The 15,487-nt window shown below is 46.8% G+C and overlaps 1 protein-coding gene across 2 annotated transcripts in view; it reads right to left on the bottom strand.

Annotated features, from left to right (window-relative positions):
* Brwd1 (bromodomain and WD repeat domain containing 1) overlaps nt 1–10,876 on the bottom strand; it is a 91,032-nt gene extending 80,156 nt beyond the window's left edge. For both annotated transcript variants that reach the window (XM_028752554.1, XM_028752555.1), the window contains exons 1-4: nt 10,715–10,876; nt 10,583–10,641; nt 10,461–10,490; nt 10,303–10,362 (exon numbers count right to left, since the gene is read on the bottom strand). In XM_028752554.1, coding sequence (XP_028608387.1) covers nt 10,303–10,362; nt 10,461–10,490; nt 10,583–10,641; nt 10,715–10,763 — 198 coding nt within the window. In that variant the 5' untranslated portion in view covers nt 10,764–10,876. The remainder of the gene's footprint in view (nt 1–10,302; nt 10,363–10,460; nt 10,491–10,582; nt 10,642–10,714) is intronic.
* Nucleotides 10,877–15,487: the final 4,611 nt, after the last annotated feature.

The following is a 15,487-nucleotide window of genomic DNA, read 5'->3' as shown; positions in this document are numbered from 1 at the left end:
GAAACAAGTTGAAAAGGTGAAAACGTTCCAAAAAACAAAACAGAAACCTTTGGACCGCTGCCATCCTGAGAACAAATGAACCATTTCTGCAGTAACTTATGACAGAAAGTGGATTGGCAACAAGAGCTCCAAACCAAACCTGCACCAGTCTGGTCTGACCCACAACCACCTTTCTCAACAGTGAAACTCACCATCTGAGGAGCCCAGAAAATACATGAGACACAACAATAATTCTCCACGCTAACAAACCCCATATCTATAGCAGCATTTGTAAGTTGAACACACTAAGCTATGAATTTGGCCTTGTCAACCATAATCAGCCAACTTCCTCCCAACCAACTACCGCTTTCCCAAGTATCTTAACAACTAAGCAGTAAGAGCACTGGCTGCTCTTCCAGAGGCCCCGGGTTCAACGCACAGCACCACAGCAGCTCCCAACCATTTTTTAACTACAGTCCCAGGCACCTCACATCCACTTCTCAACTCTGTGGGCACCAGGTATACGTGTAGTGCAGACGTATACGGAGAAAAACACCCAAACACATAAAATACAATGGTTAATCTAGCCAGGTATGGTGGCACATACCTTTTAACACCAGCACTCAGAGGCTGAGGCAGGAAGATATTCGAGTTCCAGCCTGGTCTACATAGCAAAAACTTATCTCAAAGTAAATCTAAATATAAAATTAATTTTTAAATGTTTTGAGCATAATAGTTCCTTCTTTAATAAGGTATGTCTGCTAGAATCTATTTATGATCTATAATTCATGGTCAATTCATTCTCAGTTCCTTCTGCACCAAACTGATAAATCAAAGGCTCTATAGGTCACAGCTTTTTTTTCCCCATAGTACTCGATAATAAAAATAAATAAAAATGACCCACATGCTACTTAAAAACATCTGACCCATTATATCATCAGGACGCTGGGTTTGACCCCAGCATCATACAGTGTACACCTGCCATCAGCAATTGAGAGGCACAGCAGATAAGATCACAAGTGGGAACTCTTCCTCAGCTACACAACCAGTCTGAGGTCAGCTCAGTTTACCTGAGACCATGTCTCAAAATGAAAATGAAGATAAAAATAAAACATTAACTAAGACTGAAAAAGACAATCTTCATTTAAAAAAAAAAAAAATCAATGTGTTCCAATTTATTGTAATCAAGAAAAACCATGAAGGATGTAGTGATGCAGGCGATCAGCAAGCGAAGGCAAATGATGTGTGAGTTCAAGGGCAGCCTGGTCAGAGCTCTACAGTGAGAAACTGTTGTCCTGCCTGAGAACAGGGGATCGATCCCCTGGTCCCACACGAAGAGATGTGTGCCCTGGGATGCACAGACATGTGAGTGTAGATACAATCAGCAAATGAATAAAGTTAAGTTTTAAACAGAAGGCAAGAGAGGTGGCTCACCAAGATCATTTGGGGGTCATGCAGAGAACCCAGGTTTGGTTCCAAGCACCCACATGCTGGCTCACAATTATCCGTGACTACTCCATATGTGTGTGTATATGTATGTATGTGTGTGTATATGTATGTATGTGTGTGTATATGTATGTATGTTTACATTTATGTTTGTGTGTGTGTATATACTAATACATATACATATATATATATTCGGGCGCCCCCCCCCGAGGCAGGGTTTCTCTGTGTAGCCCTGGCTGTCCTGGAACTCACTCTGTAGACCAGGCTGGCCTCAAACTCAGAAATCCACCTGCCTCTGTGCGCCACCACCGCCCGGCCTATAATTTTTTTTTGAAAAGAATATAAACCAGGCCAGCAAAATGCTTCAGCAGGTTAAAAGTACTCATCCCAACCCTCACACCTGAAGTTTAATCCCTGGATCCCATGTGGTCAGAAAAGTATACTAACACTAACTTGCACATGCACACTGACACCGAGTACACACACATACACAAATAAAAGTGTATACACATAAAAAATAAAATAGTGTTGGCTGGAAACTTGCGGCACACCTTTATTTCCAGCACTCAGGAAGCAGAGGCCAGCCTGGTCTACAGAGCAAGTTCCAGGACAACCAGGACTACCCAGTGAAAAATAAATAAAATAGTATTTACAGACATGCATACAGGCCAGATGTGGCATCACATGCATTTAATCCTAGCACTTGGGAGGCAGAGGAAGGCAGATCTCCGAGTTCAAGGCCAGCCAGGTCTACATAATAAGTTCCAGGACAGGTAAAACTACAGTGAGACAGACCCTGTCTCCAAATAAATAAATAAATAAATATGTACACACATACACTCATGTATGTAGAACCTTTTAGAATTACATTAGAAAGGTTACAAATGCCCAAATCCTAAAGTCTTGCTCTTACCCTCAAAGCATGCAAAGTCAGCAATGAACAAAACGTTCTACAAACTACAAAGGCCCAGCCACAGCACTTAAAGCCTGTGAGGAAACAGTGTATTTTTACTAGGGTGAATGTATCACTAGACCATCTGTCTATCCCTTTTATACAACAAAGTTCAGTGCAAACTTAAGTACTCAAACATAGCCACATTATGTTCAACACAGTACGAGGCTGTCGACTGCTTAGAACCTGCTGGGAGAGCTGGAGTGGTCCAGGTCCAGAACATAACCACCTTGGGCTGTCTCTGGGCCCCTAACTAGCTATTTACTACTGCCCACCTGTACTTCACCTAGTCTTCTCGGTGTTGGATAAAATCCTTTCTGGAATGCTTGAGCAGACTCCACCTTTCTGTGTTTCTTGCTGCTTTTAGGATTTTGGTTTGGTTTTTCGAAACATGGTTTCTGTGTAGCCCTGACTGTCCTAGACCAGGCTGGCTCCAACTCAGAGATTTGCCTGCCTGTTTCCCAAGTGCTGTGATTAAAGGTGTACACTACTTCCAGCCAGACTCCAACACTCTAAAGGCTAACACCCGGAGGTATGGCAAAGACTATTTCACTGTAATCACCTACCCATTTCCACCCATGTATTAGAGAATTCCCTTTATGACTTTATTGCTATAAAAATTTCATGCAACTGTCACATTTGGAAAGGATAACCTAAATCTTAGTTCCCAGGCTGCAAAATGGGGGGTGGGGGGGACCTGTTTCTGCCATCTACACCAACACCTCAAGAACTAGTAAAACAACCCTATCCATATGGCCCATGATTAAGATCCAGAACGGTGAGCTGGGGCTGACAGAAACAAACTCAGATACTCAACTGCTACAAAGCATCATCCTTTGGGACTGAAGAGAACTCAAATGTTAAGGGTGTTTCTTGCTGCTCTTGCAGAGGACTTGGGTTCAGTTTGTGGAAACTACATCGTAGCTCACAACCATCTGTTACCTCAGTTCCAGAGAATTTCACGTCCTTTTCTGACATCCATGGGCCTCATTTTAATTAATTTACATTTGTAGGGTCTTAAGACGTCTGAGTCATCTCTGCAGCCCCTACATGCCCATTTTAGCAGCAGCCACAAGCTTGTTTCTTATCCCAATCAGGAGGTACCCTTCCTTGATTCAGATAATGCATGGGACACACAGACACACATACATATGCAGGCAAAGCACTCATACACACGAAAATAGATCTTTTTAATGGCTTTTTTTGTAAGTGTCATCTAAATGAGAGTCATTTTCTAATTTTAAAATATTAGGTCTATTCAATAGTAAGACTTAAATCCTAATGTATCTTTTGCTTAAGAACTAAAGAAATTAGAAAGAAAACACACAAATCCACAATCCTACTTATATAGAAAGCAACAGGACAAAAAAAAAAAAAAAAAAAAAAAAAAACATATACAAAGAATGGTTTTTTTTTGGACCTTTATCCTGGAGACACAGACCTCAGTGACCAGATGAGCCAAGGCCAAGTGACTCAGGATGGCCACACCCATCTCAGCAACAGCCACAAGCTTGCTTTTTATCTTTATCCTGTTTTAGTGACCCAACCAGTACCCTTCCTTGATTCAGAAAATGCATTCGTAACAATGTTATCTTAAGAGGACCCCATAAATGTAAGTTAATTCAAATGAGGTCATTTCTAGCTGCAACCTTACAAATATTAATGACTTTAATCTCAACATTCAGGAGACAAAAGAAGACAGATCCCCATGTTCCAGGCCAGCCAGAGCTACAAAGTAAGCTGTACTGACTGCACACGCCCATCTTTTTAAAAGAGATTTATCCATATTTTATGTGCATTGGTGTTTTGCCTGCATGTATGTCTGTGTGAGAGTATCAAATCCCCTGGAACTGGAATTACAGACAGTTGTGAGGGGCCACATGGGTGCAGAGGATTTAACCCAGACCCTCTGGAAGGGTAGCGAGTATTCCCATATGCCAAGTCATCTCCCCAACCCCTACAAGCACATCTTAAAGCCTCTTCTTTAGAGTAAGTTATTAGACCTGTTACACAGAACAAAGCTGGTAGGGGCCTGGCAAAGTAGCACACACCTAAAATGCCAACACGCAAGGAGGATGAATCAAAGTTTCAAGGCTAGCCTAGTCTACATCTAAAGCTCCAGACAGGCCAGGACTACAGAACACAACCCTGTGTTGGAGGAAGGGAAGAAGGTGAGACAGGAAAACACAAGGAAAGGATGGCAAATAAAGGAAAGAAAGGAAACGCAGAAGGGGAGCAGAGATGAACTAATTTGTCAAAGAATAAAAAAGCTAGTAAGAGGGATGGAAAGATGGTTCATTGGTTAAGAGCACATGATATTCTTGCAAAAGACCAGAGTTCCATTCCCAGCACCCACACTGTACAGGATCATAACTGCCAGTAACTCCAGCTCCAAAAAACCCAGTATCTCTGGCCTCAGAGGGGACCAGAACTCGTGGGCACATACACACATGTACACATAATTAAAACAGAACAATATTTAAAATGTGTTTATGTGTGTGTTCTACCTGCATATATTCTATGCACCACATGCATCAGGTGCCCTTGAAGGCCAGAAGACAGCATGGGATCCCCAAGACTAGAGAGAGACAAAGACGGTAGTGAATTATTTTGTGGGTGATGGGAATGGAACCCAGGTCCTACTGAAACAGCAGGCAATTCTCTTAACCACTAAACCATCACCCAAATTCTTAAAAAGTAATTACTAGACAGATAAAAGATTTCTTTTTTTTTTTTTCTACAGCACACGGCATCCTTTCTTTTTTTTTTTTTTTTTTTTTTTAAAGAATTATTTATTTATTTTATGTATGAGTACACTGTTGCTGTCTTTAGATAGACCAGAAGAGGGCATCAGATCCCATTACAGATGGTTGTGAGCCACCATGTGGTTGCTGGGAATTGAACTCAGGACCTGTGGAAGAGCAGTCAGTGCTCTTAACCGCTGAGCCATCTCTCCAGCCCAGATAAAAGATTTCTAATTTAAGGTCTAAGAAAAATTGCAATGTGCCTATCATGGCAATACACTTTTAATCTCAGTACTGGCAAGCCAGCCAGAACTGCCTTGTGGGATCAGTCATGTGAGAAAGTTCTATGTCAACATTCAAAATTGTAATGATAATCAATCTCCTAATAATGATAGTACACTGTTAAGAATGAACAGCTTCGAGCCTGGCGGTGGTGGCACACGCCTTTAATCTCAGTACTTGGGAGGCGGAGGCAGAGACAGGCGATTTCTGAGTTCGAGGCCAGCCTGGTCTACAGAGTGAGTTGAATTCCAGGACAGCCAGGACTACACAGAGAAACCCTGTCTCGAAGAGAGGGGAAGAAAGAAAAGAAAAAAAAAAGAATAAACAGCTTCCTCTCACTGGTTAAGGAAGATACTACCTTATATAAAAATGCGTTCAAGGCCCATGAGATGATTCAACAAGGAAGGAGCTTGAAACACACATGAAAGAAAACTGACTCCAACAAGTTGTCCTCTGACACTTTGTATTTGCACTGTGGCATATACACACCCATACACACACATAAAAAAAGTATGTCAACACTCAATCTAAGCTGCAGCAGAGGGAGACAGACGCCCTCCTGAGGCCCCCACATTCACTGATTTCAAGACAGTCTCTCTACATAGCTCAGATTGGGCAATCAATCACCTTTGCCTACAGGCGAGGTTGCCTTCTCTCAATGAGCGCCTCACTCTTACAAACCTAGCCATTCTGAAGTCTCATGTTCAGCTCAGAGTTCTACTCCCTCTCCCTTACTACTTACAGATCATGAAGATTCCAATTAAATTCTATGAATTCCCAGGCCTGTTAAAGAGTTAACCACTGACGGAAACCTGTTCTCAGCTCCTAGTAGGAAAGAGCACTCCTGCTCCTAAGTACAAGTCAGATAAGCAGCACAGGCACAGATGTACACTACAGGGCACCACAGTAAAGCTGTACTAGAGCCAACTGAAAAGCTAGTGCCCACATGCACCATAACAGATCCCAATGTGGCTGACTTGGTAGCCACTGTGGACATCCAGAATGTATAAACCCCACCAAATGACTCTTATCAAAGGATGAGAACCACTGAAAAGGAACTTGAGAAATACTGTGAGCAAACAATCAGACAAAGGCAGATGACTAATCTCTCACTCTCTTCAGTGTTTAGTACAGAAAATAACTATTAAAGATTTTAAAATTGGAGGGGGGGCTACAGTTATTCATTTAAAAAAAGATTTTAAGATTATATTCAAACCAAGCATTGTGCTGCATAATAGTAAACCCAACACTTGGAGGGAACAAGATGATGACAGAGGTCATCCCTCAGCTACATATTTCAAGGCCAGATAGCCTGGGCTACATAAGATCTTGCCTTAAGCCACCCAACCTGCAAAAATGTTATGAAGGCATTTGGAGAACCAGAAGAAAACATCCACACAGAATCTGCGATACAAGCACTCAGGAAGTTCCATTTTGGCTGTGCTAAAAACTGAACCTGGGCTGTCCCCCTTGAAAAGAAATGGTCCTTTTTATCGAGGCATGGTGGCATACCCCTGTAACCCCATCACATCAGGGCAAAAGTAGGAGTTCAAGGCTAGCCTGAGCTAGGTGAACCGTCTCAACATAAACAACATTAAGAACTTAAGATACACATAAATGTGTAGAATCTGCTTCAAAATATTCCAGGTGGGGCTGGCAAGAGGGCTCAGTGAGTAAAGATGACTACTGTGAAGCCTGTAACACCCGAGTTCAATCCCTGAGACCCAATGGTGGAACAACACCCCCCAAATTGCCCTCACCCACTCAAATACCTTCCCCCACACCAAATGAATGTAACTTACACAATATAAATTACAGGAGGGGAAGAGATGGCTCAACAAGTAAAAGCACCAGGACCCACCCTGGAAGAAGAGCCAGCTCTAAGTCGTCCTCTGACCAACACACACCTGCTAGGGCACTCCAGTACCACCACACACACCACTCCAGCAATTACAAGAAATACTATATGGAATGTGCTTAAAAAGGAACGCAATGGGGTCAGAGGACACTGGCCAACAGGAGGCTCAATGGGTGAGCACAGACTCAGCTTTCTGACTAATCACTGGGTAACAGGGAGCTGGTGCCTGGATCAGAGTTCCATTCACCTGTGGGAAGATTTCACTGATGGGAATTAGAATGGAATACCTCAAATGGAAACATAAACACAGCAAATGGTAAATTGCAATCTATGAACATAGACAATGGGGGACAAGTCCCATTTTCTGTATGCTTCAAATAGCACTTATCTAAATACTAAACAAAGTGAGAATATTTGAAGTCTAGAAACTACGGATACAGCTGGGCGGTGGTGGCACACGCCTTTAATCCCAGCACTTGGGAGGCAGAGGCAGGTGGATTTCTGAGTTGAGACCAGCCTGGTCTACAGAGTGAGTTCCAGGACAGCCAGAACTACACAGAGAAACCCTATCTCGAAAAACCAAAAAACAAAACAAAAAAAAAAAGAAAGAAAGAAACTATGCATACATCCTCAACAAAAGAGTTACAATACTCCAGGCCAGTGAGATGGCTCAGTGAGTAAAAGCACTGGCCTGAGTTCCACCTCCAACCCTGACTCCTGCACCCTGTCCTCAACCATCAGGGGAAAGAAAGGGGGTGAGGAAATGATACCCTAGCAGTGACCATCCAGGTGACAAGCAGCATGAGCTGTTCAGTCATGATACAAGACAGCTCTCTCAGACCTTGACGGCACACAAGCCCTCTCTATGTGAGCTTAACTTCTCCCCAGTAGGACAACAGTGTCCTCAACAGCTCTGGTTTTCTACAGAAGTAAAACTGTGAGACAAACTACTTACTCATTCCGTAGACTTTGCAAAGGAACACCAGGAAGTAGATAGGAAGGGGGCGTGGCTACAAAGTATGTCCCTGCTAGACTGGGCTCCAACTCAGTAACAGTAGCTGAGCTTTCCTGGGCTGTAAATCAGAATCAGGGTCCCTATCCAGTAGAAAAGGCATGTGGTTAAATCCTGCCTGTGGGTACAGCACTACGAGACACCTTGGAGTCACATTCCGGCATGCACCCATCCTACGAGCCTTTTACAATTTCAAACCTAAGAAAATAAATTTGACCAGGCATAGTGGCACACACCTTAAATCTGAGCACTCGGGAGGCAGAGGTAGATGGATCTATGTGAGCCTGAGGCCAGCCTGGTCTACAAAGCAAGTTCCAAACCAGGCAGGGCTACAAAGAGAAACACTGAAAAAAGGGGAGGCTCTCAGGGGAAGGGAAAAAACCAAACTACACCGAGGAAACCCTGTCAAAAAAAAAAAAAAAAGGGCATTGCATTCCTGTAAGTGTGTGCCTTGGCTTGTGGGTGTGGACAGCAGAGGCCCACTTGTGGAAGTAGATTCTCTGCCTCCTCTACTCAGGGTCCCCAGGAGTAAACTCACATTGTTAGGGGTAAAAGGAAGTAGTTTTATAGCCGATAAGTCATCTTAGAAGTGTGACTATTCTTTTTCTTAAAAATAACTCTCAAAAGACAAATTAAACAGCAAGCCAGCTACCCTGTTTTCTTCAGCACCTGCACCTGTCATGGCCGACTCCTGCTGAGGGAAGGACGGCGGTAGAGGCTCTAGACTAGTGGTCCACAGCCGTCCTAATGCTGCCCTCTAAGACAGTTCACGTTATGGTGACCCCCAACCATAAAGTTATTTTCATTGCTATTTAACTGTAATCTTACTACTGTTATGAATCACAATGTAAATACCTGATAGCCAACACCCCCCCAAAGTGCCCTGCACTACTGCGCACTCAAGTTAAATCTCCGGCCCTGAAAGTTCAAGGTGTCTAGACTTGACTGCTCAGATCCAAGACAGACACCCTGACTGACTTCTTGGACATATGGTGAAGCCAGTGCGCTGGAGCTCTCCTGTAATCCCATCCCAGCACCGAGGTTGAAGGAAGCAGGGCTGCTGCAAGTCAAATCAAACAGGCCTATGTAGTCAAAACTCATTAGCACACTATTCTCAACCTTCTGTAATGAACATGGTCAGCGTGGGTTAACAAGTCTTTATCTTAAAACTGTCAAAGATATTCTCCTGGAACATCTACGCTCCGTTAACCATAAACAAATCCCCAAAGCCTCTGTTAACCGGATAAAACTGAATTATACACAAGAACCTCTAAGCAAGCGTAGAAAGAATAAGGCAAAGGAAAATAAACATAACCCGCACGTTGCCACTCCCCAAGAATATTAAGACAGGCACACACACTTTTAGTCCGAGCTCTCGGAAGCAGATCTGAGGCCAGCCTGGTCTACCTAAGTTCAAGGCAAGCCAAAGGTACGTAATGACACCCTGTCTCAAAAAATACACTGACTGATGGATGTCAACTTAATGCTTGAACCGCTACATATAGCAAGATCAGGTGTGAGTCAACTTTCTAAGGCAGTCAATATACAGTGCACGGGGTCGGGGAAGCGAGGTACGGCATGGCATAACCGCCAAGCAGAACTTTGTGCGATCCTACAGAGGAAAGGGGACAGAGTACAGGGCCATTTCTCCACTTCGGAGACTAAGGACTCTATTCCTAGGGAACAAGTGGTCTGAAGGTCTGGGCGGGGCAGAAAAGCAGAGACCAATGGCAGCTCGAGTTACAAGTCAGAACGGAAAGCGATGAGAGCGCCCCTCTGAGTGGCTGGCGGCCGCACCTGGAGCCCCAGCCGGGCCGCGAGCCAGGGGCGCCCCCGCCTGCGCCCGGCGCCGCCCCCAGGACCGTTTTCTGCCAAATCCGCCCCCACCCCGCCACCATGAGCCCTCGGGGGTCAGGCCCGACGCCCCGGGCCGCCCGGCCACCGTGGACAACCCCCCGGGCGCGGCCCCGCGGCGCTCGCACGGGAGCAGAGCCCCGGCTGGGGGCGCGGGCGCGCGGAAGCTGCTCACCAATTCCTCGTAGCTCCTGTTGTGCTCGTTGCCCTCCCAGTCCAACCTCTTCGGCAACAGCTGGAAAGAGACACGAAAGGCGTCCGGGTGACCACCACGGCCGGGAGGCCGGGCGGGACGGGGACGCGGGGACGGGGACGCGGGGGCGGCGGACCGACCTGGTACTGCTCCAGCTCCTGCACCAGCACCTGCGGCAGAGAAGACGCGCGGTCAGACCCCGCCGGCTGCCCCGCTCGCCCCCGGTTTCGCTCGCCCGCTCGCCCGGCCGGCCCGCACTCACCTGCGCCGCTCGGCGACACGGGCCAGCTGAGAGGTAGCGGGCGATGAGGAAGTACAGCTCTGCGGGGAGAAGACAGGGACGGTCAGCGGCGGCCGCACAGCACCGGGCAGGGGACGCGCGGCCGCCTCTTACCCGACTCGATGAGAGGCACCGGACGTCGGGCCGGCGAAGGCTCCGCCATGGCGGGGCGCCAGGCGGGAGCGAGCGAGCGAAGCGGACCGTGTAGGCCGCGCCGAGGCCTGACCGGGCCGGCGTACCCCCAGCTCCTCAGGCGCGCGCCGCCGCCGCCATGCCGTGCGCGCCGCGCACCGACGCGTCCGCCTCAGGAAGTAGCGCGGGACGGAGGGGCGGGGAGCGAAGTAGTCCCCCCGCGGGGAGCGGGCGGCGTGGCACGACGCGGATATGGCGCCTTTGCTGGGAGGCGGGCCTCGTCTCGGCGTCCTGCGCGTCGGGGGCGTGAAGCGCAAGGGGCGGCGAACCAGTCAGGGCTGCGTCCGCGGAGCGGGGCGGGGGGCTGGGACGCGCGCGGCCGGATTCCTGCGCGCGGTGAGGCGGCCGCCGGCCTTTGTGCGGCGACGCGGCGAGCCAAGCCGGTGCGGGAGGCGGTGGGGGCGGGGCGGAGCGGGCGGGGCGGAGCCTGCGAGGTCGGTCACCTGGGCTCGGCCTGAAGACCCCGAGGCTGGGGAGGAGCTCTGCGGGAGGACGCTGCGGGAGGACGACGGCACCCGGAGCGGAGCCGCAGAGGCTGCGTCACCACCTGCCCCGCTGCCCGCCCCGCGCCTCGCGGAAAGTTAAAGATGCCCTGGGCGGGTGACGGAATCTGCGGGGACTCAGAGGGGCTGTGGGAAGCGGGCTGCGGCCGCAAGTGTCAATCGTTAATGCTGGAGAGGTGGAAGAGTTCCAAAAAAATTCCCCTCATTACCGCGCTAGGCTACCCAACCGGATCTGTTTCACCATGTCCAGTGTGCGCTGACAAGCTCTGACGTAGGGTGGCGAGCAGAACTAAACATGGCCATTGTTAGATTTATTAGGCTGCATAGAGGCAGAGAAAGAGGCCTGACCTCAAACGACCGACTGTTTATTCCGAAACACCAAAGGACAGTCAGTCTTCCAAGGGGAAAGCGAGCGCCTGTCGGGGGGTCTAGGTTGTTGTTTGTATCTGTAAAGAGTCTGGGGTGGTTCCGCTCTCTGTTTCCGTAGGCTCAGGAGGCAGTACTTGGGTGGCTCCGCATTCTTTTGTTCCCGTTGGGCTGACCCAGCAAGGTCATTTGTAGGAGTCCTCCTGTCTTGTGACCAAGGCGTTCTTTCTATCAGCCAGTCATTCTGGTGCCTGCGTGCGAGCATAACCTCTGCAGCCCGTGGGAGCAGAACGAGTTGTCCCAGTAGCGCCCGGGCAGTGGACCTTAGATTGGTTCCAACTATCAGTTGTATGATCCTAGACAAATCACTTAACCTCTGTGTCCCAACTGGCCTTATCTGTAAATTGTAGCCAACAGTGCTGCTACTTCCATAATGCAAGGATTTTATGAGCTAATAAGCATTTCCAGCATCTGTGTTGACTTTCGTTAATTACATGAAAAGTACGAATATTTAGATGACCCACACCTGTTCATAGTAATGCTAACTCAGCAAACACCAAGTGGTAAGATAAAATGGAACAGTAAACTCCACCATTCCATCAAACAGTTTGGTGTCCTTTAGGGTAAATGTGCACTATAATGATAAGATTTAGGGGACTGGTTTAAAAACCAATTTGCCTGAGGGAAAGGTACAGAACTTTACTCCTCTGAAGACTTAATACATCTGAAGGAGAAAGCCAAAGAACTTAGCTTCCGGCTGAAGATGTCGCTTAGTCGGTAGCTTGCCTCAGTTTGATCCAGGGCATCACAGAACTGGAGCACCTACTAATCCCAAAACAGGCAGAGGTCAGAGGTTCAGAAGTTCAAGGACATGATTATCTGCATGGCAGATTTGAAGAGAGTCCATGATACATGAGATCCTTTAAAACAGGTTTAGTCCAAGTATTTGGGGTGATTGATGGACAGAACCAGAAAGTCTCCAACTGAAATTGGGAAAACTGAAAAGTTCCAATCAAGGAGAGGCTGCAAGTTGAGACCAAGATGCAGAAAAAATATTACTTAGTAAACCTGAGACAGTAAATCAAAGAGGACACCCTGGGACTGTAGCCATAAAGATTAAGAGATGGGGCTTGGTGCAGCACTGAGGAAACCTACTGTCAATAGGCATACAAGCCATAGTTAAAGTGTTAAAGATAGGGCCTGGAGAGAGAACTCAGTGGCTAAGAGCACTGGATGCTCTTCTAGAGGTCCTGAGTTCAATTCCCAGCAACCACATGGTGGCTCACAACCACTCCACTTTCAAGGGACCCAATACCCTCTTCTGACCTTTCCAGGTGATGCACATACATACAAGCTGGCAAAACAAAGTTGTTAAAGATTCGTAACTAGAACACCTTATTTGACACTCTGATTCATATATCCCCTTGTGACTTAACGAGTCACTGGAAGATTGACCACTAAGCCATCCTTCTAGTGTCTGTAAATGTTTAGACAGATCAATGAGTTAATGTGTTTCATTTTCTAACACTTTCATGAAGTAAAATGTAGTTCCCAAATAGATACAAGAATCTTTATCCCAAATGCTGGCTGTTGTCTGGAGTTAAAGTTCTAATCATGGGCAGGTAGCCTGGTAACCCTTACATGAGACCAGAGATGAGGACATAAGACATGATAGCTTGGTGTGACTCAGTGGCACAGCACTTACCTATGCACGAGGCTCTGGGTTGGTGCCAGCACTGGCTGAAGAAAAAAGGAAGGAAGGAAGGAAGGAAGGAAGGAAGGACAAATTAGCCCCAGCAGGAATACAACTTACATAGCAGCATAAAGACAGTTTTCAGGAGTTGGTTCTCCCTTACTCCTGGTCCTAGAAATTGAACTTGGACCATCAGGCTAAGTAGCAGCAAGCAACTTCATCTTCTGAGCCCTCACTCACAACACACAAAATTTTCTAACAAGGTGGACTGTCATTCTCTTTCAACTCAGTCCAGAGACCCTGATGATGCATAATATACCTACCAGGAAGAAGAAAAGGGAATGCACTACCATCCATGCCTGCCAGACAGAACTCTCCAAACAAGACTAGAATTGCATGTGTTCCTAACACAAGTGAACAGAAGCCATACTGGAATTACTCCCAAAGAGACTGCACAAAGAACTCAATTATCAAAAAAAAAAAAAAATTAGCAAGATTAGAAAAATCTCAACAGCAAGTGGTGTGGAGAGACTACTATCACCATCTTCCAGCCCGCTCTGTGTCTTGGAGCCCGTTCCTTTCCTAGGTGAACACACAAGGCCCAAACAGCTGTATCACGTGCACTTATGCTCCAACCTCACAGACAGAACGCACAAAGAAGCCAGAGAACTGGAGAACCACCCCAGCCAGGGCAGTCAGCCCAGTTAGTGGCAAGCAGAAAGAGGCCCAGGTGAGCCAGCACCACCCTAGCTGGAGTCAAGCACCTCCCTTTACCACATAGGGAAAGAGGTCTGAAGAATAGGATACATATGATTGCTCATTCAGCGCGTAAGATTGAAAAATGTGAAAGGCCAAGTGGTAAATGCAAACATGAATTAGCCCATATTTTAAGAATGAGGAGGCTGAGGCCTAAGGAGTTTAAGAATTTTCCTAAGGGGTCAGTGAGACAGTTAAGTGGGTAACAGTGACTGCTACCAAGCCTGATAACCTGAGTTCAATTCTCAGGACCCATGTGAAGGTGGAAAGAAAAAACCAGCTCCTGAAAGTTGTCCTCTGACCTTCATGCTATACACACGCACAGAATTATTTCCCTGGGACAAGAAAGATCATAGTTAATACTTGCTGTGCAACCATAAGGCCTCTCTGGATCCCAGGACCTAGACATCATAGCTCCAAAGGATCCGGGGGGTATAACTGGGGATTTCAGGCTTCCAGCCTAGGCAAAAAAAATCTCCCCCAGGTAGAGACCTCACCTTAAGCCCGGCAGTGGTGGCACACGCCTTTAATCCCAGCACTTGGGAGGCAGAGGCAGGAGGATTTCTGAGTTCAAGGTCAGCATGGTCTACAGAGTGAGTTCCAGGACAGCCAGGGCTACACAGAGAAACCTTGTTTCAAAAAACCAAACAATAAAAAAAAAGAGAGACCCCACCTTAAAGGTTAGAGAGGGCAAGAAAGGAAGACATCAGACACCTCTGCCTTCCATGTGCATAGACAGAGCCACGTACACAATTTTCCTAAGCATGCCAAAGTAGACTGAGAAAGCCCACGAAACCTCAACTCTATACAAAGAACTACAGGCAACTCAGGATTGCAGAGTGTGGGAGAAACAGTCTCCTCCAGGGAAGAGGATACCAGGCAAGTGTCCAATATCAAATGCTCTCCATAAACGTATGCATCAAGTAACAGTACACAGACTGAGCAGACTATATTTACAAACATATATGTATATGCATGTAATGACAATGAAAAAAGAGGCCATGAATTTGAAAAAGAGTGAGGAGGTGTATATGAGGGTTTGGAGGGAGGGAAGGAAAGGGAGAATAATGCAACTATGTAATCTCAAAAATAAAAATATCAGTGGGAAGTCAGGAGCTCCATCACTCAGTTGGAGTGTCTAACATGCAGAGCCCCTGGGTTGGGTCACCTGCATCTCACAAAACCATGTATGGTGGTAGTGCATGCCTATAAAACCAGCAGCCAGAAGGTGGACACACAAGATCAGAAATTCAAGGACCTCCTTGGCTTCGTAGTGTGGGATAAGTAAGGCCTCATCTCAATTTCAAAAACAAAACAAAAAAACCACCTCAGTGGAGGCAAATCAGTCTGACCACAGCAACCACACAAGAGAGAGTG

This window comes from Grammomys surdaster, unplaced genomic scaffold (assembly GCF_004785775.1).
Source record: "Grammomys surdaster isolate TR1022 unplaced genomic scaffold, NIH_TR_1.0 125925, whole genome shotgun sequence".
NCBI lineage: Eukaryota > Metazoa > Chordata > Mammalia > Rodentia > Muridae > Grammomys > Grammomys surdaster.
Note: the sequence above shows the minus strand (reverse complement) of the source record. Positions and strands in the feature narration are given on the sequence as shown.